The 26,590-nt window shown below is 43.7% G+C and overlaps 1 protein-coding gene across 10 annotated transcripts in view; it reads right to left on the bottom strand.

Moving 5' to 3' along the window:
* The window catches only part of MTCL1 (microtubule crosslinking factor 1), a 110,800-nt gene that overhangs the window by 48,204 nt on the left and 36,006 nt on the right, over nt 1-26,590 (bottom strand). For 5 of the 10 annotated variants that reach the window (XM_054191721.1, XM_054191723.1, XM_054191725.1 and 2 more), the window contains exons 4-5: nt 3,519-3,578; nt 1,359-1,436 (exon numbers count right to left, since the gene is read on the bottom strand). In XM_054191721.1, coding sequence (XP_054047696.1) covers nt 1,359-1,436; nt 3,519-3,578 — 138 coding nt within the window. The remainder of the gene's footprint in view (nt 1-1,358; nt 1,437-3,518; nt 3,579-26,590) is intronic. The other 5 variants (XM_054191727.1, XM_054191728.1, XM_054191730.1 and 2 more) reach the window with 2 other exon arrangements.

Raw genomic sequence — 26,590 nt, 5'->3', positions numbered from 1 at the left:
GTTTGGGGTCAGGGCCCCAGTGTTTTTGCTCAGCATCACTGCACGACTCAATGCATCTGTGGAGTCAGCGCGTTATTACATACAGCAGGACAAAACCGCCGTTAACATCTTATAACGGCATTACTTTATTGCTAGGTTTTGTCTATGAAAAAAGAAAAGGATCACATTTGTAAGTTCTGTTTCTCGCAAGAGCTGAAACAAACAAGATTATTTTTTTTTTTGTTAAACAAACACAAACCCCATACAAAACAACAGAGCTGATGGACGTTAATCTCGCCTACTAAATATGGATCCCATCTGGAAAGGTGAGAAAGCTCTAGATCTTCCCTGCTTCTCTGCCAGGGAACATGACTACTGAAAATCCCATACCCCGGACGGCTTTTTTCCAAAGAAAAAGAATAGTCAGGAGAGATTTATCAGCCAGATCTGAGCATGCCAGAAGGGTAGGACTCCAACCTTCATGCACCTGTCCCTCTGAAACTTTGTGTACAGAAATATCAGTGATTTCTTGATCAGTTGAAACCGAGTAGAAAACAGCAAGAGGGTGAGACACCCACGCAGGCAAGCAGAGTTTTGACATAGAAGGCAAACTAGGGAGAGGCCATATCACCAAAATTAAGAATTGTTCATTATTAGTTAAATCACAAATAAAAGAAAGAGGGGGGAAAAAATATGAAAAAGCAATACAGTCTTTCCACTGTTTTGGAGGAACAAGAGACTTGAATCCCAGGGGATAAAAGCTGGGCTATGGCACAGCCTGACTGTACTTCACATCCAGTATGGGGGTTCTTTCCTAAAATGTGTACATAGGGCAGACTGAACAGAAAGAAAAGAGGGAACAACAACACAAAAATGTTCTCTCTTGGCGCTAGTCACGGACTTTAAGAGATCATTAATGATAAATGGGAATTAATGATTACTGATAGTGACTATTCGCATGCAATAGCATCACAGCTCCGCATGGCACTTCAGAGGGGTGTTAACAGAAAAAAAAAGCAGAAAGAAAAAACCCAGATCCCTCCCTACAGAGTTTGCAGTTTAATTTAGACAAGTGTGGAACATGGAGATAAAGAAATGAAACTTAAAGGAAAGAAATGAACTTAAATTCATTATGGAATGTAAATGATGTGAGGAGAATGAAGCGCTGATCAAAAATTCCCAAATATGATATTTCTTTTCTGGCAAGAAGACACAAAGATAGAGACCAACGCTGTGTTCTCTACCACCACCACCACCACCACCACCGGCTCAAGGGAACAGCCAGGCAGAAGATGGGTAAGCGGTTTGGGGGTTGCAAGTCTGACGACAGGGCAGTACGACCAGCACCCAAGCATCTGGCTGAGTGCCAGCACTCCTACCTTGCGCTGGAGAACCACTTTTCTTTGTGTTTTGCCTGGTGCCTGGTATTTTCCAAGAAGCTCCGTTTTGCAATTCTGCTGAATAAAAACTTTTTTTCTTCAATACTGCTAGAGGCGGGTAAGCGCTCCTATGAATTCTGCTTTTACACGACTTCGAGACAATCAGTTTCACAGGTATTATTTACTCTGTGTGCCCTGCGGTGGGAGCGATATTCCAGCTAATTTTCAGTATGAGCTCCCAGTAAGTAAAAAAAACGGTCTTCCCATATGCTATACATATCTGTAGGCATGTGGACACACAGAATCTAAGCTCGTGGTTCCTTTTCACAAAATGTGTTAATGGTTATTTGAATTTATTTTAGGTATTTAGGGTGGCTGTCCCTGGAGGGCAGTGTTTTGAACCTCCTGGGCTATGTCTGTACTAACCCCTTTGGGCCAAGCCCCAGGACCTGGTGGCTGTTTGACCAGGTCAGGCACTTGCTGTGGTGCTCTCTGGTCTCAACCATCACATACTTCTGAAGGGACACCGGGGTTCAGAGGCAGCTCCGGGTAACACCCTGAAGTTGGGAGATAGCTAGGACATGAACCTATAGGCTGGGCCATGTCAATATATAAGATTGTTTCTCAGTCTTTCCTACCCTAAAGAATTACCGAAGAAAACTGAATGGCCACCTTGCACAGTGCTGTCGCAGCGGTTTTCATTTTCAAGCCCAAATCCTTTGCTTACATGAGTTACAATGTGTGTGTAGAGCATAAAAGTGTTTTTTTTTTCCCCCTGCATTGTTTCCGGGATCACTTCCCCACGTTGCGAGTGGAGCAGAGCTGACCCAGGGTTACTTGGATAATTTTGTAAAGTCTTTTTTAAGGCTTTCCAAGGCAAACTACAGCTGCTGTTAATGCCTGGATTTGGGTGGAGGAAGCAAACACAAGGAATTCGTTCCCTCTGCACTGCTCTGTATTTCCAGGAATGAGGAAAGGAAGGACAGTGCCACCCACAAACCCCGGTGGACAAAACCCTGCCTTCACATAGCTTCATCTGTGATTTGCATGTGTGCGGGCATATATATTTTATCCATGTATTTTACAGACTTGCAGAAAAACAAACTCTCTGACCTAACTGACGACTTAAATAATTCTCCACAGCAGGCACTGCAGGCAGAAAGCCCAGTGCCCCATTTTAAGGTCTGATTAAGCCATGCTTGTATCAGCTCAACAGGGATGCTCGGTCTGCTGTGCCTTGGGAAAACAGGCTGCAGCCCGCAGCCACCACGAGCCCCCGGTCTGCCCACCCTAACCACTCAGCTGGCCACCCTACCCACTCAAGTGCAACATGATGCAATGATGGATTATGGTTATTATTACAAAACAATGGATTTTAAGATTCCATCGACTCAAAAAAAACCCGTAGGGTCTCGGTTGCATACACTGAGCCTGCTGAGGGGACAGCAGGGGAGGTGCAACCTTTCTCTAACGAAGGCACGATGTCGCTCTTGGCTCCTTTCACAGTGAGGTGAAATACTATCCCCATCTCTCTGGCTATAAACAGTAACGGTGCGGGTGCTGGGAAAAGCTTTCACTCCTGCAGTCAGCACAAAAAGCAGAGGAAACTGGGCAGACCACTTCCCTGAGAAGGATCAGCCTACAGGATTTCAATAAAACTGGTGTCCAAAGGGAGACTGAGTGGGTAGCTCAGGCTCCGTGCTGTATCTCAGCCTGGGGGAGCACAAGTTCATGTTCTGCTCCCCCCAACACCAGGGAGTGATCAAACCCGGGGCTGCCACATGAGAGCTCGCGAGGTGTCAACCACATCCCCTGCCAAGATGCTCATTAGCACAAAAGCTTTGGCATCGTGTATAAATTTAGTTAGTCCCTAAGCTGCGATCCAATTACTTTGTGAGGCAAGGTGATTTTTCTCTTCTTGTAGAAAACCTGCAGCCTGAATCTATCGATACAACCACCACGAGCCCAAGAAACTGCCTGGTTTAGAGATCACGCTTGTGTCCTAAATTGCTTCTACATTATCTCTGGGAGGTCTCAGTAGATTAAAGCTTAATTGCACTCTAGTTAATGTGCCTGATCGCCCTGTCAACACCCGTAAAAAGAAATTTGGAGTTTTATCATGTGCTTTTGCTCAAAATTGCATGTTCTTGAAAACCATACCTGGGTAAATGACTTTTTTTCTTTGTGCATTTCTCTGCTGCCTCTTCTCTTCAGGGAACTCTGCAATAGAAGCAATGCTGAGTTATTGATAAGCTAAACAGAAAGCCTGCAAATTTGGCAGAACTCACCACCATAAAACTAATAGAGGAAAAAGCAAGAAAATTCTCCTGGACAGCTGGGGATTTAATTTTTTGTATTAAACACTAAAAAACCAAGATGATCAGGGCCTTGTCAGTGAATTTTTCAATGCACAAAACTTCCCACACAAAAAAATAGGAATAAAATTAGTTAAAAGTTCACAGAAGAAAAAAAAAAATATCTCTTTTATTCTCCTCTGGACCACCGCAATTTTTGGCAAAACTTTCTTTTTGCATGGGGCAATGATTTATGTTTGATTAATCCAGGATTAATCTTAAGTCCAAGAATGTTACTCACAGTGGATGTGAAACACATTGTGGAAACCTCAGAAGAAAGCAACCCCAGAAAAAGGGAAGGACATGCATGTTTAAGCTATGTGGCGTAACATTATTGGCTAAGCCTTGCTAGCAAACGTACTGAGGAGCCCAGATAAAGACCAGGTAATTCCCCAGGTACTTCTGAATTTACTTTGTAAATTAGATTTGATTGGCTTTGCAAATCTTTATATCCCTTTATAAGCAGGTTTTTTTAAGACATGGAAATGATGTCACCACCACTGCTTGGTTTTCAGAAACCTCTCAGCACCCAAAATGGAAAAGCATAGTTTTCCTGAGAAGCGGGAGATGAGCACCATCAGGACATTACCAGTATTTGCACTCACTTGTGTCTCAGAAACAAATTCAAGCTGGTGAGGCGGGTCTCTTTAGAAAAGGCATAAATTTGACCTTTGTAGGCTGAAGTATCAGAGGGGAATGATAGATATTGGTGAAATAAGGTGGGAAACTAGAAACAACGGAGTCATTTGAATTCAAAGTGGGCCATATTGCGTTGTCTGTACCCAGAGCTTGAAGGCTGATGCTCCCCAGCAATCACCCTGACATTGCGGCCTCTTTTGTTTACTGCTTCTGTTTGTATTTGCGCTGCAAGGCACAATTTCCAGCTGAGGGGAAGCCCGGGCTGTCACAGGCTTGCCCATGGCATGCCCCTCCTCTGGCCCATGCGATGGAGCAGCATGCTCGGACCAGCACTGTCTCCTGCATCTGACGGGCTAAATCCCAGTCTCTGTGACACACACTAACCCAGCGCAGCAAACCATGGGCCCAGCGAAGAGGAAGGGAAAGGAGGGAGAGGCAATCTGTTAATTAGTTAAGTCCAGTCTCGTGCCCGGCAGTCAGCTGGCAGAAAAGGCGATGTGAGCTCAGGGACAGGCGCACACACGCCAAGCAAATCCTAACCGAAAGCTTTCCGTGGCTTTGTGGTTTCTGACTGTTAAGCTATGCAGCTACTGCAAATTACAATTATTGCACACTAAGACAAATCTCTCCTTCTGCTCTTTGTTATACACAGTTAAGTAGTTAAAACCCATTCATACGCAGCACCATATGCCCAAGACATACTACAGTTTATTTTTGCTAATCTGCTCTCTACTTTAATCCAGTGATTTCCTATAACTAATGAAGCTGAGTAAGAGAAATGTTTTTTTTTTTTTTCTGGATACTGAAACAGTTTAATGAAAAAAGACTTTAAATGCTAAAAACATCACATGAAAACCTGTTACACAAGCTTAGCCAGGATAAACAGTTACTGTTTTCTCTTTTTTTTTTGGTATGTGGTGCTATTCTGGAAACAGATAATGTAACTGAAAGCAGTCACCAGTCAGCAGCATCATGCCATGGCATGCAAGACAGGTCCCTGTGGTTGAAGAGATGTGGGGCATAGGCCTGGTCCTCACACTCACTGCTCTTCCGTATGACTTCAAGCAAGAGTAGTTTGGGCAACAGGAGGTTGTCTGGTTCCTGCCTTTAATTTGTAAGCCCTCAGAGTCAGGGATGAGTCTACCAATTTCTGTAGAGGCCTCAATGCATGATTGCAGCAAACAGCTACCAACCATGCTAGAAATGCAAAACCTCGCATCAAGTCCTAAAAAAGTCTTGCTCTTACCTATAGGCAAAACATTACACTTCAACACATCCAATTCAAGAAGCTAGGGGATATTAACACATGGGCTATGGCGCGCAAGAGAAAGTAATAGAGCCTTTGCTCTGTTGTACAGGATAATACTTGGAAAATAAGGGGAAGGGAATTAAAATTTAGGTAGGAGACATGGATCACAGGCTGAGAAGCAGGCGGGTAGTGGTCTGCCTTTGATAGCTGTGAGCTCCACTACTCACTGAAAAAACGGATCCAGACTAACAAGTTTGTAACATATTGCCCTAGATGGGGCCTCCCTTTAAGCATTTTCACACTGTCCTCTTTGGTTTGCGAAAGAACAACCTTCTGATCAGTGCTCGGCTGGGAGATTGCTTGTATTTCCATAGCGCTGAGACTCAACCTTAGGCTGAGTCTGTCCTTGGTGTAAGAAAAAGAATGGGATATGTACCTCTAGGGGTACCAGTGGATTACAGGGAGAAACCTCCCTCCCACGTATCAGTGGAGGACTAGAAACACAGGCATGGCAACAAGGGACTGCCTGACCAAAACGCCCTAAGCCCCTATGTGAGAGCAAGGAAACATCTCCATTTTTGCCACCGTGGGACCAGGCTGCAGGAGTGTACGAAACACCAATGAATATAGCTGGTATTTCATTTGGACTAAGGGCAGAGGGTGCCGCTGCAAGAATACGTAGGTGGAACATGCTACAAGCTTAAGTGATTTAAAATGTAAAATGGTGCAATAAAGGAACATTTCTCTTTGCTATACAGGAGATCGGCATCAGAAGCTGATACAAATTAACGCTAGAAGGAACATTTCTATACTACTTTTTATACTCAAGAGACCAACCAGGGTTGGCTGTCTACCAAAAAGTCTTTCAGTGATGGCTAAACAAGATTTTATTAGTCCTTTGGTTAACATAGTCTCTTAAAAAAGAGGTTTCTCACCGGACATTTTCTACCCTCACAGTTTCACTGCAAGTTGATTGGCACCACACTTCTCGGCTACCAAGGAGAGCTAATACATGGGGGTAATAAATTACCCGGTGTTTAAAAAGTTAAACTTCCCAAAAGATTATTGGATATAGCGACTACAGCATTAACAGCAGGAAGAGACACAATTATTTTCACTTCCCCTAGGATCCTAGCACAGACAGGAAGAAATAATTTGTGTCTTTTGGTGAATTTCATTTTTAACAGGTCCAAGAAGAGTCCTGCAAACTGAGCAGTAAGAGCAAGACTGCCCACGCGGGGAACAGCAAGCAGGAGTCAATGCACTGGAATGAGAGGTTAGGCAAGACATGGAAATAAAGTTTGAGTTAAGAGCAATCATACATGTAAATATATGATATGCCCCAAGTTTTCATACTGAGGCAAATGCTGAGTAGGAGGAGAACAGAGCTGCAAATAGGCGGCAGTAGAGAAGGACTTAGAAAATAAGAAGAGAGAACCAGGAGTCCCCAAAAGCTGCCAGCCTGTCACTTTATACACTGCTATTAAGAGGAGCATGTCATTTTGGGTGCAGTCTGGCATCTGCAGGCAAGCGTGGGCTTGCTATCATATGCACATCAAACTGAACCTGCAAAATCAAGTTGTCAGCCATTGAAGCGACAATGTCTGCAACTTAAAAACAGAAAGGCTGGCTTGGAAAGTCCGGCCCTGAAGGCAATTTCTATCACTGTGATGTGTGAGGAATTATGCACAAGCATCAGTGGGGCTTCTGAGCTGTATAAATAATGTTCCATGCACAACGATGGCTTGCTACCAATTGCTTTGAAATGGATAATCACAATTTTCATTTGCATTCATTAGGAACTACTGCCAGTGAGCGATCTGACAGTACTTAAAAAAAAGTAATAAATGCACAAGTGACCAAATCCAGATGCTCTAAATACATTAGTAGGCAAAGTAGACTGCTTTCAGATTACCGGTATCTGCAAGGCTAACAGCTTCAGAGTGGCACGTTGGCATTTCATAATAGGAGCTAAAGTTTTGCTAGCTGTTGAGCCTCCTCATGTTCAAGAATGAACAAAACATCTAGAGAGTCATAATCTCTGCCCCACAGTACGTGACTCATTGGGAGATCTTGCCAATGGACCAACTCCTTCATAGCAGTTACTCTCCAAGAAACACCAGTGATTTAAATGAAGGTAATTCTGCTTGGCATGAATGTGAATCAGAAGAAAACCAGATCCACTTGTAACAGATGGTCAGAAGGTGGATTTATCCCCAAGCGATGTAAATCAGCATTTGTTAACTGCGTTGCTAATCACTAGCACCCGTTTTTCCGGGCATTGTGCAAGACCGCACAGGAAGATTGTGGCAGAGGATGAAAAAAGCAGGGGATCTCTGTACACCTTCTCTGGCAAATCCTCTCCACACAAATCCAGCTCCGCTGGCCACTGTAGGCATTTTCCCTCTCAATTTTTTGCAGCTTTGGACTTGCCAGACCATGACATTGAGGGAGCGCAAGATTCCCCTTCATCTCACTGCTTCAGAGCTACCCCCACTTGCCTAGTCTGGTAGATGAAGACAAACCCTTGTGCAGAGCTCTGCCACTCTCCGATCACTAATGAATAAACTCTTTTAACAAATGCACCCCTGAAAGAACATGACCCAGACTTGTTTCTGTAGGATGGGAAAGGGATATGTATGCAGCTTCCAGCCACCACGCTGCAGCTTTCTGAAATCTCCTTCCCGGTACTGTTATCTGCCCATTCGGTGAAAAGGAAGCAATTCTCATTTCTGTAGCAACATCCCTTTTTTTAATGGTAGGATAGGGTGGCTTTCCATTGTTCCTATTCTATGCCTCTACGATTCACTTTCTTAAGGCCTGAAGTGTCTCTAAATTCCAAGTATCCAAGTGAAGTTTTGCTTTGCTGCCATCCCATCCTTCTGTATTACAATGGCTGTGCAGTCAAAGTACGGTGGCAGCCTTCTCCATGTGGACTCTCATACATATCTACGGGATGGTTAATAGAACTGGAAAATACAATGAAATTCTAATTGCTTTTCAGCTGCTGTAGGCCCTTGAAAAAGATATCTCACCAAGGCCTGATAAAGCTGGGTTTGACGCAAGCGATCTATATCTGCATTCATTCCCATGTGCGTTTCATTTACAAGAAACCTCTAAATACCGCGATATTCATCATTCACATGACCTAGCAAAGCAAGCCATGTCTGAAATATCATAAGCATTACAGTTCAGGATAAAAGCCATCCCTTGAGTAAAAAAGCACCACAGCACACTAGCTTTCAGCACCAGCTTAAATTTCCCTAACACAGCATTACTCTATTGTGCTAAGCTTATGAATAGGGGCTTTGGAGGAGACTCTTTCTTTTGCCTCTTACTACTAACACACGGCACCGGCTGTCTTTCACGGCTTCCCGGTTCCCTTTCCATGCGGACTGATACTGTTGTGATATTAGCTGGCTTGGTGTTTACAAATAATTTGGTGTGACGGGTCTGGGAGCATGCTGAGAAGCAGCAGAGTTGCACCCGCTGTCTGAAGCCCTGGAAGGTGAGACGGCAGCTCTCGGGCGGATGGGAGATAGCCGGGCAACCTCAGCATTCACCATTTCACTTAATATTTGGTCCGTGGAGGCTGACAAGGGGACTTGAGACCACTATGATAACTCTTATTAATATGATAATTGCTGTCATAATTGGTAAAAAGTTATAGCCCGGTGATGTAATAATTATTATTAATATAAAAAGGAAATCCTGCAACAGACTGCTGAGATCCTAAACTCCAACAGGTGTATCACTGCCTTATGCAGTGCTTCTGCCCAAACACTTCCCTTAATAACTTCTTAAATTCATTAAAATGTATTTTAAAAGGCCCCGTCTGTCCCATTTTGTCAAGACATAAAACATCCAAATTACATTACGTGTCACAATATATAGAGAAAATTATAACACACTGACGCCAGACTTTCCTTTTTTTTTTTTTTGAGTCCTATTTCAGGTGAAGAAAACCAGAAAGAAGCCAGGTATGTTGCTGCAGACAGCGCTGCTTCCCCCCCTCCTGCTACACCAGTGCCGGGCCTAATCCGAGCGGTATGTGCTGCGCTGACACCGCCTGAGCCCGCTAATTACCTCGTTAGTGTTATATCGTAGCAGACAGCCCGTGAAAAAATGTGCCGGGCACTATGTACACAGGGAAACAGACCTGTCCTGAAACAGCTTGCCAACGGGAATACCACTCGTCCCGGGCCACAAAACCCTACGCAATGATACACGAGAGGGGAACGGTGTCCGGCCCAGAGGTGCCGGTTGGGTCTCTCTTCTCCGCCTCTCTGGACAAAATAAGGGTTGCAAAACTCCCGGAGAAGACAAAACAACTTTATATGACTTGTGTGCAGCCTGGGCAAACTAGACAACTGCTAGGGAAAGCAAACCCTTGGAAACAGCCCCCGCCATACCCTCTCTGCCAGCCACCGGCCCCACCGCACGGCTCGGCATCGCCCACCCTCAAATGCAGACTGCCTGAGAGCAGAGGTGAACTGCCCTCCCCTTCTCCCTGAAAAGAAATGCTTTAAACCCCACATCTTTTCTGAGGGACTGCAGCAAACGTCCTGCCGTCGTGTCACAGGCCTTTCAGTTGGGAGCTGGTGGTCACCAGCCGGCTGGGGCTGGCTTTACGGAATTGGACTGCAGGCCAGAGAGTGCTCAGAGAGGGGATTATAAGGAAAGGCTGAGGGACTTAGGTCTTTTCAGTCTGGAAAAGAGAAGGCTGAGGGGGGAATCTTATCAATGCTTAAAAATACTTCAAGGGTGGGTGTCAGGAGGATGGGGCCAGTCTTTTTCAAGTGGTGCCCAGTGACAGGACAAGAGGTAATGGGCACAAATTTGAACATCAGAAGTTCCATCTCAACATGAGGAGGAACTTCTTTCCTTTGAGGGTGGCAGAGCACTGGAACAGGCTGCCCAGAGAGGTGGTGGAGTCTCCATCTCTGGAGATACTCAAAACCCACCTGGACGCGTTCCTGTGCAACCTGCTGTAGGTGACCCTGCTCTGGCAGGGGGTTGGACTAGATGATCTCCAGAGGTCCCTTCCAGCCCCGGCCATTCTGTGATTCTGTGATTAGGAGTTTACATTCCCAAAGGAAGACAATATGAGAGCATTTACCACCGATCAATGCACACCCAGCCTGGCATTTCCTGTAGCACAAGCGATCTCTTACAGACATAAATGTTTTCGGGTTTTGGTTTTTTTTTCAGAAGACGACTAAGAAGGCAGCATATGCACAGAGACAGATACCTGCTCTCCAATTGCCCGCTCATTCTCTGCCACCAAGCAGGGCTACATAGTTGGTGGTCCCAGTATAAGGACAGCACACTGGAGAAACAAACTGGAGAGTTTGACAGCAATGGAATGAAGCAGAGTTAGACATGATTTGGACAGTGCTGGTAAAGGAAAGGACGGGAACTGAGCCAAGCTCCGAGCTGATACTATGTCAGGAGGTTACGATTTTATGGCACTGGGAGAGGGAGAAAACTCTCATCTCTGCAATCTCGGTAGTGTTCAAGGTATAGGTGTAAAGTGCAAATCTCAGAATCTAAAAAAAAAAAAAAAAAAAAGAATACTTTTGGAAGTCTTTTTGCAGAGAGAGATATCCAGAGCTGCACAACATCTCCGCTTTCCACTCCAATAGATCAACAGCCACAGGATTGTTTTTTGCATTGGGGATGGAAAGAAAAATTTTCCTTGAGCAGAGAACTGGAAGTACAAGCATATTCAGTCTCTCCTGGATTAGAGTAACTTGCTGTTTCTATAAAGTATTAAATGAAATTCTAAAGAAGCAGAGAGATTAAAGGCCAAATGCAATGATCTCCAACGAACATGTCCCAGATAGTCTTTGTAATCCTCAGTTGCCCGTCTATTCTTTCACAATTTTAAGGACACTGCACTCTGAAAAAGGGGTTTATAAAAATAGAACAAAATTCACAGCAAATTCACACATCGGTAGCTGGTGACACTTTTGAACCTCAGATAGCTGCTATCTGTGACACACTTTCCTATAAGTCGTTCAACATACACAACCATTTATCAACAGGTGATGGGTCAACCGAAAAGCATCCATATTCAGCAAGCCATAGGAGTCACAGTTCAAGCACAAATAAAATTAGTTCTGCTACAATGAACAAGGCCATCAATTATAAGAATGAAATTCAAGCCAGAGTGTAGCACCTGTAATTAAGAAACAGTGGAGCCCGGGCCAGGGCAGGCTCAGGTGATGAGAAGGGGATGCAGCTCCTGTGAATACGCCAGCCCGCTGGTGAGCTGTAGCACACGATGCTCCGGGAGCAGCAGTGTGACATCCACTCGCTCTCCCAACACATTCTGTGGGGCAAGAGTTACCCCTCATGGGAGAAAAGTGCTAGGCTACCTACGAGCCAAATTGCAGGTAGAAATGGCCAGGAGGGAAAGAAGTTGTTAGGAGAGAATATAATTGCACAGGCTGCATTTCCTTAGTAAAATCAGTCTATAAAGATGTGTCAGCAGCAACCCTGTAAATACCAAATGAAAAACTCTATGTGATAGATATAGCTCCACAGAGATGCACTTGGAAAGGAGCATGACAAGCCCACGTGGGAACACAGTGCTTTAAATACTAAAATTCAAAATGCGCAGAAAAATTATAAAGGCAGCCATGAACATTAACAGCAAATTATTCCAGTGTGAAGCATATTTCTGAGAATACCCTGACCTGGGCGGGTATTTGGGTTATCCTTAACCATTTTGTCTGCTCCTGGTGCTGAGCTGTGACTGCCTGGGAACACATTCCCATTGCTTGCAGGGAGCTGGGGTGACTGTAGGTATGCAGGGGCTGTGCTACTGCTGGTTTGAAGCCTAAAGGAGCTGCCTCAGCTCCTTGCCAGGTCTTATGGTCCCTGCCTCTGGATACAGAGGATGCTCCCACCCTGAGGATGAAAGTACAAAATTAAAGGCATATTGTGCATTACTGGATCTTATGTGGGGAAGGGAGACCTGGGAGAGTATCTTCATGCTCTTAGACTTCTGAGAGCAGCTCCTAGGGAAATGGGTAAAAGCATGGGGTGAGGTAGCACTTCTTGGTCTGCTCTGTAGCTCCTGGGAAGGACAGAAGGCTTTCCGGTCCCTCCGTGCAGGAGTTGACCACCCTGAGCTTCCCTGCTGCAGTGGCTCGGTGCTTTGGGGTGCTAATCTCTGGGGAGACCTCAGCACCCACCCAAAGTAGAAATTCACGGCTTTGCCTTTGTTGGTATTGACCCCTCTCTACACGCGCCTTATTTGGGGCCTAACTGATGCTGTTTGCTTGGATACAGATTTGCTTATGAAGCACAATGTTTTATCTGTTTTCCCAAAACAGAAGAGAGAAAGGGGACACATTTACATTACATTAAAAGATGAGCTTCACCAGCCCAGACCATTCCAATAGCAATAACCCAAAGCAAAAATCTTTATTCAAGCAACGTATTGGTTTTAGCATACAAGACTAAGGGACTGGATCATAACCTCTTACGTTAAGATGTAATGTGAATTAAACATTACAAAAATGGATTAGGACATCTTTGCTCAAACATGTGCTTTTTTTTCCTGACTATGTATTATTTCCGCATTTTCATTTAGTCTAATTCGTAACTTCCAACTTTTGTCGCTCCTCTTGACAACTTAGTCTATGCTTTAAGTATTCCTGATAGGGGAGGAGCTCTCACGTTTGAGAACTTATCCCACTGTCACAGAATCATAGAATCATAGAATGGTTAGAGTTGGAAGGGACCTTAAAAATCATCTTGTTCCAACCCCCCTGCCATGGGCAGGGACACCTCCCACTAGACCTGGTTGCTCGAAGCCCCATCCAGCCTGGCCTTGAACACTTCCAGGGATGGGGCATCCACAACTTCCCTGGGCAACCCGTTCCAGTGCCTCACCACCCTCACAGTAAAGAATTCTTCCTAGTATCTAATGTAAATCTCTCTTCTTTCAGTTTAAAACTGTTACCCCTTGTCCTATAGCTACACTCCCTGATAAAGACTCTGTCCCCATCTTTCCTGTAGGTCCCCTTTAAGTACTGGAAGGCTGCTAGAAAGTCTCCCCGGAGCCTTCTCTTCTCCCGGCTGAATAACCCCAGCTCTCTCAGCCTGTCCTCATAGCATAGGCCTTCCAGCGCTCTGATCATCTTCGTGGCCCTCCTCTGGACCCATTCCAACAGGTCCATGTCCTTCTTGTGCTGAGGACTCCAAGGTTGGACACAGTACTCCAGGTGGGGTCTCACGAGAGTGGAGTAGAAGGGCAGACTCACCTCCCTGAACCTGCTGGCCATGCTGTCCCCTCTGCCTCTCTTACTAATATCTAACCAAGAACAAGAATCATAGAATCATTTAGGTTGGAAAAGACCCTTAAAATCAACGAGTCCAAATGTAAACCTAGCACTGACAATTCCACCACTAAATCATGTCCCTAAGCATCACATCTACCCATCTTTTAAATACCTCCAGGGATGGTGACCCAACCACTTCCCTGGGCAGCCTGTTCCAATGCTTGACAACCCTTTCAGTGAAGGGATTTTTCCTGATATCTAATCTAAACCTTCCCTGGTGCAACTTGAGGCCATTTCCTCTCATCCTATCACTTGTTACTTGGGAGAAGAGACTGACACCCGCCTGACTACAACATCCTTTCAGGTAGTTGTGGGTAACTGTAGAAGCCTAAAATGTCAATACAGCTGCACATTTTTTTTTTTAAAAATACAATCATTATGCTCAATAGCACCCCACATTTCCATTCCCCTGTGTGGGGTGAGCTGCAGGCACACAGCTGGGGCTGGTTTTCAGGACCTTCTTCTGCATAAAACATCTTGTACTCTCCAGTCACCACAGCCATGACTGGCCCTGAGACAAGGTAGCAAGCAGGAAGGGACCATGTCTGCACTGCATTGGGCTGCTTGGGAAACTTCTCTTCTGCTGTTTCCTAACCTTCTGAGTGATTGAATTTGTAACCCTAGTCATGTTGTACACAGTTATTTTTATTATGATAATTATTACAATAACAAATAATGACTGACAGCACTTAGTTTTGATGGCTTTCTCTCAAAGGCTATAAATTACGCCATTTTCTCTGTACTTTTACACATCTGCTGTAAAATGTAAAATCTCAGCCTTTTGCTGAACATACACAGTTCATTAATGAAGCGGCAAAATCGCACTCCAGCTATCTGGATTGTCCTGCTGTACATCCAATCTCAAATATAGAATGAAATACAAAAAGGGTGATCAGCACTGTCGACTTCAGAGATGCCAGTCAATGTGTCCTCGGTTGTAACCATGCACCAAAACTCATAAATTACAGGGAAGAGCTTACTGATCCCACTTGCACAGCTTGTTTATGCTGCTGCCTAGTAAAAGAGGTGTCTGAAGGTGATTTGAGAATCAGCTTCTGAAAAATCATTTTTAGACAGTAATTCCAAAGTCCTTCTAATCTCTGGGTACTTCTCATGCCAAAGCACCTCAGAGCAGGAACAATCCTCATGTATTGTGTACTCGATTTGCCTACTCCAAAGAACCTCTTCATATGTGGAAAGCTTTGCAAAGCACTCAGGAAGAGCAAAGCAGCGATGGCATGCTCCTGCTGGGGACTGCAAGCTAGGAAAATATTCTGGGGAAGTACCTTTTTATTATACCTCTTGACTAAAAAGAAAAGGAGGCACTTTTTTTTGAACTATAGAACAGCATATGAAGTACAGGGATTTAACCACGTACAAATGGCTAAATACGAGATACCATTGTGGAATATAATTCTGTGCCAAAATCATATCAGTCTCCACTTTTTAATGATTTTTTTCAAAAAATTTCCTCACATTTTCAGTAAGTTCAGTGAGGCTTGGACTAGGACCATAGGCAGTGTAAAGCTCTTGTTGTCTTCTCTGAAACGGAAGTTTGGAGGAGACTGGACAGCATACAGTGATTGCTGCAGAGAGGTAACTAATGGTCACTAATCTACGACTACTGTTGTTCTGCGGTGACTAAGAGTAAGGCAGCAGGGATGCCTGATGAAAGAACGTGATCAGGTCACGTCTTGAAGCCATACCAAGTCTGACAGGCAAGAACACAAATCTAGGATTATTTTGTGAAGACTGAAGAAACAGCAAGTGCAGATTTGTTAGGGCACTTGATAAACCTTTGCCTCTTTTCTCTGACTAGCAAGGCAAAACAAAAAGGGGAAAGAAAAAGGGAAAACCTCAACCATCTAGCTAAGTACTCCTTCTCTACCACTGGTTAGGACAAGGGTTCCCAAAAGGCTGTTACTCTCCTGGCAATAACAAAATGCAACTGTCTGAGCTACGTCAGTGGATGAGCTTTTGACCTGAAACATGACAACTAACAGCAGAATAGGCTTTATCCCAGCCTGGGTGCAGGAGATTAATGACTATGAATAATATGTACGCATTAGAGTGAATAATGACAGCCCAGTGGAAGGACTGCCAGAGACCTGCAATTTTTTTAGATCATTATTTCTCAGATGACAGAAACTATTACAACGACAAAATTCATGCACTTTTCATTTTTCTAATTAAAACACGAAAAACTGTTTCTCTCTACCACTTAATTCATTGCTTGCTCTTTCTTTCTGCGTCCTCAGCCACCTGGAAAAAGCAGCTCCTCACAGGTAAAGTGTGCCTTAGCTGAGGGCCCACCTCATCTCAAAGGGTGCTGCAGTGTCAATGCTTAAAGTAAGGGCACAAATAGCTGCCTTAAGGATCCCCACAGCAAAAAACCTGCGTAATTTGAATTCCCAGCGGTGCTAAAGCAGGCACGCTGCAGTCGCTACCTGGATGCAGGCTCTGCCCACTGACCCATAAAGAAGGGGAATCAAACTGCTTATGGGACTGATCTTCCAATACAGCTGCTGATTAGCGACGAAAAATTCATGCGATCACAGTTTTTATGGAGGATCTCGACAAAATATGCATTTCTACTCTGTTCTTAAAAAATCTTGGTGTGCCTTTTTTTTTTTTTTGTTTGAGAAGCCTGAAGTCCCCAGACCCTCTTGGCAGCTATTTTCTAAGATCCTGGCAGTCTTGACACCTAAAACATTAGGAGGTAGAGAGTGAATTAAACCACAGGCAATTAGCAGCCGGTCTCAACCAAGACATCACTACCAACCCTTGCTTTTCCTTTTCTTGCTGCTCTACTTTGCCAGGCACTCAGGAGCCCTGAAGGGAGCTCTGAGGCAGGCTCTGGATAAACAGAAACCGAGAAGCACCCACTTTTTCTCCCAATAAATCTCTAAAGTTTGGCAAAGCCCAGGTCTCCCTTTCCAGACACTGACTCTCCCCCACCTTTCGCAGTGTTTTGCCTCTAAATGTAAAGCAGGAGATACAGTGCCCTTGTCCTTACAACCCAAGGTGCCTCGCACATGTATATTGAGGCCTTTTTTTTTTTAGAGAGCCTCGTGGTGTGCATTTGGCACAAGTTACTACACACAGTGCATGACAGGGAGCTCAGACCCCACATACTGGGATGGGTGAGTGAGGAGTGAAAGCCCTCAGAGATGCACAGCATCTCTTTGAAAAAGACACACACACACCCCCCCCAAAGAAAAAGAAAAAAAAAAAGAAGAAAAAGAAGACGGAAAAGAAGAAAAAGAAAAAGGAAAAGAAGAAAAAAAGAAAAAGGAAAAAGGAAAAGGAAAAGAAAAAGAAAAAGGAAAAGAAAAAGAAAAAGGAAAAAAAGGCAGGAAAAAACTCAGGCAAAAGTTTGCAGGGTACACAAATAGCCTGAAACATATTGACTTTTCATCACTTGCATATCTGCAAATTCACTAGAGGGACATGAAGTTATAAAAACTCTAAAATAAAAAGGAGCTCAGTGAAACTTAGAAGCCTTTACCCCATGTGCTCATGTGCTCTCTCACACAGATGAGCACGTACACACGAGCACGCACCCTTCCATACCATTTCTCCATCGGCCAGCACCATCGCAGCCAGGCACGCAGCACTACCCCATCCCATCCACACACACACGTCCCCGTGCTACTTGGCTCACCAGTGTTCATGCCAGAAAAGCTCTTCCTGACCACCTTGTGCGACACACACTTTCCTAATCTGGCTGCGTTATTTTCTCTTTATTTTGCATATAACTGAAGCGTGAATTTCTAACGTGTTTTCATTTATATGGGAAAACTGGAGAAAGCTGTTTGTGCCCCAGAAGAAGACAAAGAAACTGGAAGCAAAGTAGATTTAGAGTTAAGCAAAATAAAACTCTAACTGAGATAATTATTTTTAATGACTTGGAAACAAAATGCATTTGGATGAATCCTCTTCAGACTTTGCCTATTCATTTCCCTAACTGTCAACATAAAAATGGCAGGTTTTAGCCAAAAAGTCTACCCTTATAACAAAAACTAAAGTGCAAGTTTGTTGCAGCCTTTAATTCTAAGAGGCATAAATCATCAGTTTTATTAGAAGACATATACTTATCTGAAATCTCCTTCCAATTTACAGATAATAAAACAACCCACACTTTAGGAATAGCAGATGATTGATTCTGACTGGTGCTTAAAGAAGATACTTCTTTCTTTTGACCTCTCTTTCTGCCACTGGGCTCCTGTACAGCATTATATACGCTCTGTATCACTTGTTGCTATGATTCCAGCAATGACTCGCAGATACTGCAAGATGAAATAAGTGGCTCTATGTTCCTTCCAAATGATTCAGCAGGGATTCTCTTTAAAAAATAAAATTTTTTGAGCACCATTCAGCACTACCGAGGCATAAAATAAAAAATTCTCTACTCCCATAAAGGCAAAAATAATAATAAAAAAAGTAAAAAAAAAAAAAAAAGACACACAACCAACAAACAAAATTCAATAACCATTTTTATTTCTACAGCGCAAAGTGACTCTGTAGTATTTGCAGCTAGTGAGGCTCCAAAGTTGTGCTGCCCGTACTGATGCGAGTGGTTCATTATTAGTCACGCAAGGCATCCCACTGACCTCACTGCAGTACGAGCTGCAGAGTCACAGCCCTATTATGGGCAGGCCCAATATTTATGCACACTTGTCAGATTTCACACGGCTCCTCTGAATGACATGCTCTCCTCTGGCCCTGCTTTTCTTCTCTTCAGGCGCTTCTTTCTTTCCTCTGCCCTCTAACTTCTATGCCCCTTTTCATAATAAGTGTGAATTCAACCAGCCAGCCTCTCTGCAAACTCACATGTAGGATGGTACAGTTCTCACAAGGAACGCTAGACATACTCATTAAGACCCCCGGGCTGAAATATTCAGTCACACAATAAACTTCCAATGGAAGGATGCTCGCTGGCCAGCGCTAAAGAGCTGAGCCCAGAGTAAGAGCTGAGGGAATGGAAGAGGCTTTTAAAACGTTGCAATTACTGGCTGCAAATAGTCTGCTGAAAATATTCCAGGGTACCAGCTGATCGTACTTCTCCTAGATGTTTTAAAAAGCAGTTTTGACAAGCTTTCCTCTGAACCAACTGCTTTTCCTCCCAAAGTTTTCTGGAAATAGTATTCTCAGTAGAAACTAGGTGACTCCGGTTTTCCTAAGAATAATGCTTTAATACCAAAAGCATTGGAGATTGGAAGCAATGCCAGGTGCTGCATGGAGGGAGAGATGTCCCCACCGCTGCCGTTGCAATAACACATTCCCAGTGCAGAACAGCACTTCTGGATATATTTCACAGCAAGAAACTACATGGGGTTTAATGCGGGAACAATCTGCAGAAACAGTATTTTCCTTTCGGCTGGATTTTAACAATGAATGCAAATGCATATAGGCTTTTATGGTCTGAATGTTTCTATTCAAGCCTTTTGATTCAAAAGCCTTTTTTTCTCAACCACTGATCATGAAAACAGAACCTAAAAACCAACCAGCCCTTTCCTGAATCAATATTCCGGGTACAACAGTGCAATAATGTCACCTAAGGGGTTACAGTTTTTAACATCATCGCTAGCTCTTACATTTTTACTGGGCTATTTGAGTCTTTTTTTAATGAAAACAGAATAACCTTAATGTAGAAAATCCTGCAGTTTTGAGGTTTTTTAGGGTACTAGCTTGGTAGTATACTGTCAGATGGCTGCTCCTGCATTAGAGATAGGCTGGTATTTTCAGCTTTTCCGGCAATGTTTTAATTTTGCGATTTTGTTTCCTTATGATCCTACTGTTGCTTTCCTATCTGTCAGTGTGTCACCACAGAGAGATTAGCTGAAATTTAGCTGAAATTGAAGCCTCTTTGTCCTCTCCCACATGATGCATTAGCTGCACATTGCAGTAGCCCAAACAAAAACGGACAACTGGCAAGAGAGTGGCCCAGTGCCCACACTGCTGATGCAAATTTCTCCAAAACATGACTTTTAAACCTCATTAGCCTTGGATGTTTGTGCATATATGCCTGGATCTTTGCGCACAGTTGTAAAATGTTGCTAAAAGAAGAAAAGAAATATCGATTTTTCTCTTCTTCCCTACAATTGGATATTTATGATGCAAACAACCCCTAAAATATGTAGACTTTCTTGCAGAGCCTCAAAGAGGCTGCACAGTCAGCAGAGTCTGAAAGTTCAGCTGCAAAGGTCAGGCAGACACATAGAAAAAGGAAGAAAAACGTCCTGAGACTACCCCCACTTTGGAGCAGAATAAACAGATTATTCTGCAAAAGAGGTCATGATTTTGATTTCTCTACAGCTCTATTTCTACCCCCCACAGACAGACAACTGAAGCAGGAGATGCAAGCAAGAATGCGGAAAAGAAGAATGCTGAGTTCCAGTTTAACACCAATTTTTCTATCACCTCATTTCTGTACTGTAGTTTGCTCGCATGTGTACCTCACAGGATTGTTGCAAGGATTAAATTGTTGCAAGGATTAATCTTTAAATGTGGGTTTTGAACAAATCCGCATTTTATATGTAGAATAATCGCTATAGTTAAGGTCACTTCATTACTCTCCAGGCAACAGAAATTAAAAGATCAGCTGATAACTATTGTGCAATTATCTTATCTTGCATTTAGAAAAACCTTCTCTGTTATCCTGGGATAAAAATCAGTGCATAATTTGGCATAACTTAAAAGCAGACAGGTATTGCAAATAAATATACCTTGGATGATTTCACAGTTACACAAATAGCAGTCATAATTTATTCTTCGATTCCCTTTGATGTTCCCCCACACTAGAAAACACATATGTCATTTCACATTATGGCACTTATCCTGGAAACGAACCAAATTCAGCATCGGTGTTAATAGGTGCAACCTGGCATAAGCCAGCCACAATACCGCTGCTGCCAACAGAGACGAAGTTGGTTCAAAGCTCTGTCAAACTGGGAATGTGCCAGTTTTACGCCTTTATGGTCAGTGTGCGCAGTTCTGCTCCCCTATGTAATTCTGTACTGCTGTCTTCTTAACTGTGAAGCGTTAAATCAAAGAGGAGAAAAAGTAAAAAACACAGTATAGATAAGCAGTTCCCCACAAAAGCCAATAGTCAGGTTTATGGCTCTGAGGAGCAACTTTTCAGCTGTGGTCCTGCAGTCAGAGCGATTTCAGAGCTCCCTGTTGTGAGCTCTGACAAAAGACAAGGACCTTCAAAAAAAGAAGTGTGTTGAGTTCAGTAGAAGAGGCTGCCGCTGCTATGAAGACTCATGCAGAGAAACAGGCATGCCATCAGGGGGGACAGGAGCATGTTCCCCCCGGGAACCCCGTGCATCCCTGGTGACCTCCACTTCTGGACATGAGACCATAAAGGCTGCTTCGGGCAGGAGAATTTTTTTTTCATGTCACTTCTATTAGTTGCTACCCGTGGCTTCACAAGAGCATGTAAGGCCTGAATCCCAGTGGGACAGGTTGCAAGGGTAAGGACACCCCCCTCGAAAAGGGTCCTTCCCTTCATCTGGAAATGGATACGTAGGGAAGGTCTAGCTCAGGAAAGAAATGGTCTAAGGCCTGGAAACCTACATTAGGGAAGGCCCCAAGAAGAGATTAGTTGTAAGGTCAACCTAGCGACAAAAGCAACAGCAACCAGAGACTTGGGTAAGTGGCAAGTGTGGCATGGCAGTGGTGAGAGCTATCTGAGAGAGAGACAATAAACACTTAAATCAGATTTATATTTGGAAGTAACACTCTGATCAACAATTAATGAGGCTACTCTAAAGTCCGCCCCAGCTGCTGCTCATCTAGTCCACAACTAAACTCGCTCTTCCATGTCCGACCAGTTCTTCCAAGCCACTTCCGGAAAAGCAAGAGAGCGTGTTATTCAGTCACATCATTTGGTAGGGAAATGCTCAGTCCCTGCTCTCTGCAAATGTCTGTAATCTCCATATCACAGGAATAGCAAAAGACTCTTCCCTCTTATCTGTGGACCAAAGTCTGACATCAGTCCCACGCTGGCCTGGACCTTGGAAGCTCTCGCTGGATTCCCAGGGGTTTTCCACCCGAGAGATGATTGATTAATCACCACCCATTGAACAGAAGGACGCCAGCGGGCTCTGTGCTCCCCTGAATACTGAGCAATCATAGGATTCAGTTTAAAGTTCCTAAAGACCAACAATCGGCTCCTCAGACACTGATCTACCAAACAGTAGGGTGCTCAGCTACAGAATAAAGGAAAAGCAGAAGAGGGCATTTCAGGAGTCTATTGCTAATGAGCGAACCATCTGTCTGTCTTCTTTGTGAAAATTGGCTATTTATTCTGACATTTCCTTTTCCCCAAACAGTTTTTCTGCTGATGACCTTATTATTTTAAAGTAACATAATCTAATTTTAATGCTAGTACTTGTCAGATTTTTTTAAAAAAAGAAATAAAGATAACTGTAGCTATCTTAGCAAATGGAAAAATAAAAATGTACCTACCATGCCCATGAGATAGAAAAGGTGTAAGCTATCCAAGCTGTGAAGTCCCACCACAAACAAGCCTAGCCGGTGATAATTACACTCATTATTAAGACAGAAAACCACAGCCACAGCTGTGAAATGAGTGACCAATACTGAATTCTTCATATGGGATCATTCTTCCATCACAAATGAAAAAAGACACTGAATACAAATTAGAAAAAACAAAGGAAAGTCTCACTATCGGCAAAGTTTATCATAAATGCATAAACTGGCATGGACTCTCCCTGGTCTGCCTTACCCAATTTACGTCTCTCAAAGGACTGGGTCCATTTCAGGACAGCAGACTGTCCTTGAGTGCCTGTAAATGTGAACACCATTTTAGCAGAAATGTAAGAAGAGGATACAGAGACTAATCAAGTTGTCCATCCATCTTCCGGTATCACATCTCTGCTGCAGACACCACCAGCTGCCTCAGAGAAATGGGTAAGAAGCCTCATGGTAAGATACTAGGGATAGTCTGCCCAGCCAGTCTACCCAAGCCCCCTCCTTATTCTTACCAGCTATAGCCTAGTTTCAGACCTCAAATATGAAGTTTTGTGGCCCTTTCAAGACTTTCCTTCAGATATTTTTATTGCCTGTTTTCAAGCAGTGCTATTACAATCCTAAATCTGAGGAGCCAGGCAATGCCTATGCACTTCTAGCAAACGAGAATATTCTAAAACGTAAAAAAACAGAGTACATACCAAATTTTAAAATCAGGTCTGAGTACACACAAGTGGTTATTTTTGGCTCCACACTCCCTTTGATCTGTTGTCTCAAATCAGCAAGTATGGGCCAACTCAGACCTCAGAACTGAAGTCAGGGAAGGCTGGTTTTTTGGATGGGAAGGTAGAACTTGATAGTATCTCTCCAGCCACCTTCTGATACTCATTTTAATCTTAGCTGAGCCTGTATTTCTTTGCACATGGTTTTATGCCAGGTAGTAAATGAAGAACGCTGCATTTGGACTCGTATTTGGACTGGTGAGGCAAGCATTTACCCCAAATGAACACTTTGCTAAGAATCTTTGTCAGCAGGAGAATTTTCTGATGCTTAAACTGAAGTTCAGCTTGCCAGACTTATGGAGTGAAAGGAAAGATTTATGGAGAAAGGACTGACACATCTTGCTGCCATGAAGGCCTCACAACAACGTGCGGCTCATAACTACGTGTGGCCCCTCTTTTCTTCAGCCTGGTGCCTTCCCCATCAGCCTTTGAGATGTCTGTGATACACAATCAAAAAAGGCATAACCTGGGGGTCCTGGCAGACAGCAAATTATCCATGAGCCAGCAGTGTGCCCTTGTCGCCAAGAAGGCCAATGGCATCCTGGGCTGCATAGGGAAAACTGTGGCCAGTAGGTCGAGGGAGGTCATTCTCCCCCTCTACTCTGCACTGGTGAGGCCACAACTGGAGTACTGTGTCCAGTTTTGGGCTCCCCAGTTCAAGAGGGACAGGGAACTACTGGAGCGAGTCCAGCGTAGGGCAACCAAGATGATTATGGGACTGGAGCACCTCCCTTATGAGGAAAGGCTGAAAGAGCTGGGACTCTTTAGCCTGGAGAAGAGAAGGTTGAGGGGGGACCTGATTAATGTTTACAAGTATCTAAAGGGTGGGTTTAAGGAGGACGGAGCCAGGCTCTTTTCAATGGTTCCCAGCAACAGGACAAGGGGCAATGGGCACAAGCTAGAACATAGGAAGTTCCGTTCAAATACACGGAAAAACTTCTTTACAGTGAGGGTGACAGAGCACTGGAACAGGCTGCCCAGGGAGGTTGTGGAGTCCCCTTCTCTGGAGATTTTCAAGACCCGCCTGGATGCAGCCCTGAGGGATGTGCTTTAGGCAATCCTGCTCTAGCAGGGGAGTTGGACTAGATGATCTCTAGAGGTCCCTTCCAACTCTGAAGATTCCGTGATTCCGTGATTCCGTGATAACGAGCATTGTGCTAGTACTAACCTAACATCTTTGGGATGCAAAGCAGCTGTCAGGGATCAACAGCAGCACCAAATAACATCAAAATGTACAAATCAAGGTGGTAAAAGAGCCACATCTCTTTTAATAGCTTATATTTAATGTGAGGAGTCCCACATACCAGGAAGCTGGATCAGATCCCCGAATTAAAAAGAAGAAGCTGGTCACCCCTGGTTTGCATAGCGTGCTACCTAGTGTGCTAAACAGTGTGCTAAAGCACTGCACAAAGTCAACAGTAACCAAAATTTTTCTATGATCAAGCAACAGAAGACATCCAAACAGGAATAGCAACCAAACTGGCACAAACTTCTCTTCTGATGGTGAGTAAAGCTTAAGTGACTCTTGCTTATCTGTTGGTTTATATAAATCACCTTGAGAATGCCCACTCGCCTCTAAAAGGCACTGTGGACAACTGCTCCAAGCAAAGCTGCTTCACTAAAAGGGGACTTCCAAAACACATGTTGTTAGCATTCATCTGTTCCTCATTACTCCAACTGAATACTATGTCTGAACAGATCTGGAAAGCTGTACTTCCTACACAGGCATTTTTTCCTCATTATTGTCTCTCTAAGTACTGAACATGCAGCTGAAGGCGTGACCAGCTGCAATGCTGGAACCTACAAATACGCTACTCGTGTAGTAGCGATGCTGGAAGAACCAGAGCATGGTGCTACACTTTTCCCAAAAGGAAGAGTTTCGAGAGTGAACTGATAGAGCAGATTTTCCTGCTCCTCTAAGAAAAGCGAATACTCCAGGGGCATGTGTTCATCGAACAACAGGACTTATATTTCTGGTTTTACAATCCAGTAGAAGAGGATAAAGGCCTAAAACCTCCACAACTACCCAAAGTATGTCTTGGCAGCTCTTCGAAGTTGTTCCTTCTGGGAACATTAAATGATGTGACAATTTAATTATTTTTTTTTCATTAAATGATGAGCCCAAGTGGTATTGATGGCAATGTGACCTGGGAGGGAGAAGGACTCAACACAGCCTGGTTACCCACTGGCATCTACTGCCAGATTGCTAATTTTATTTGGTCTGAGAGTGACTGGTACAGGAATACCAAGGCTATTGTTGTAAAAAAGCTACACTTTTAAAAATTGAAAAAATTAAAGAACAAAAAAATGAAGGTGCAAAGTTATCTGGCTAAAGGCTTTATCACAATAAGCATAAAGACTTGGAGAGGATCAGAGGGACAACGATAGGTGGAGGAACCCAAGTAAATCAGTGAAATCAGAGCACGACAAGTGCTCCATCAAAGGAGAAGACTAAGCTGTTGTCTTTGGAGTGAAACCCATGAAGACCTGAGGGAAAGAAACTTTCTTGCTGGACTGCCACGCAAAATATGGTTACTGCCTAAAGGGGCACAGGGCTTATTATGGGATGCAGGGGGAAGCAAATTTGGGGATGGTGTAAAACCTATCCAGTTGGCAGTTTGTCACTTTAAGATGATGAAATACCATATTTTGCAGATCTACCTGCTTAAAGAGGGCAGAAAAATAAGTTTAGGGAGAGAGATGGTGCCACTAGACAACCCTTACGTTTATTTTCTTTTTCTACTTGGCATTGCTTATATATCTCCATGGATGTGCCCACAAAGTCATAAAGTGCATTATGGCTGTATGTTCTACATGCCCTACATCTGCATATTTTATTTATAGGGCTGAATAAGACAGCATAGATACTTTGACTTATCCGTTACAGTCTTTACTAGCTGTGTTCAATTTCACTTAAGTATCTCATTTTGACATTAATGGGCTATACTCAGGCTCTCCTGTTCTGTGCTCACACTGAGCAAAAGACCTCATCATGTAAGTTTCCAGGAATGAAAAGTCACTCAAAGAAAAAGGATTGAGGCCACTATTGCATATGATTAATGGGAATCATACGCCTGTTTCCCAAACTGGAAATCCCATTCTGAAGTTTCTGAGTTCTGGACTGGAACCCAACACAATCTCCTAAGATTACCTCAATTTATGAACTCGGGCTTACAGAGGGACTGTGAATCAAGAATTGTTCCAGTGGGTTAAGAAGATAACACAGCTTCAAAGGACTAATTGAATCCCTCTTCACATAATTCACCGGTATGGTCAGAACATGAGGAATCACAAGGACTTTACCCATTCTGGCCTGAATTTAAGCTTTCAATACAGAGCACCCAGTGTGAATGGA

This window comes from Rissa tridactyla, chromosome 2 (assembly GCF_028500815.1).
Source record: "Rissa tridactyla isolate bRisTri1 chromosome 2, bRisTri1.patW.cur.20221130, whole genome shotgun sequence".
Classification (NCBI taxonomy): Eukaryota; Metazoa; Chordata; class Aves; order Charadriiformes; family Laridae; genus Rissa; species Rissa tridactyla.
The sequence above is the reverse complement of the archived record's forward strand: the minus strand, read 5'-3'. Positions and strand labels throughout refer to the sequence as shown.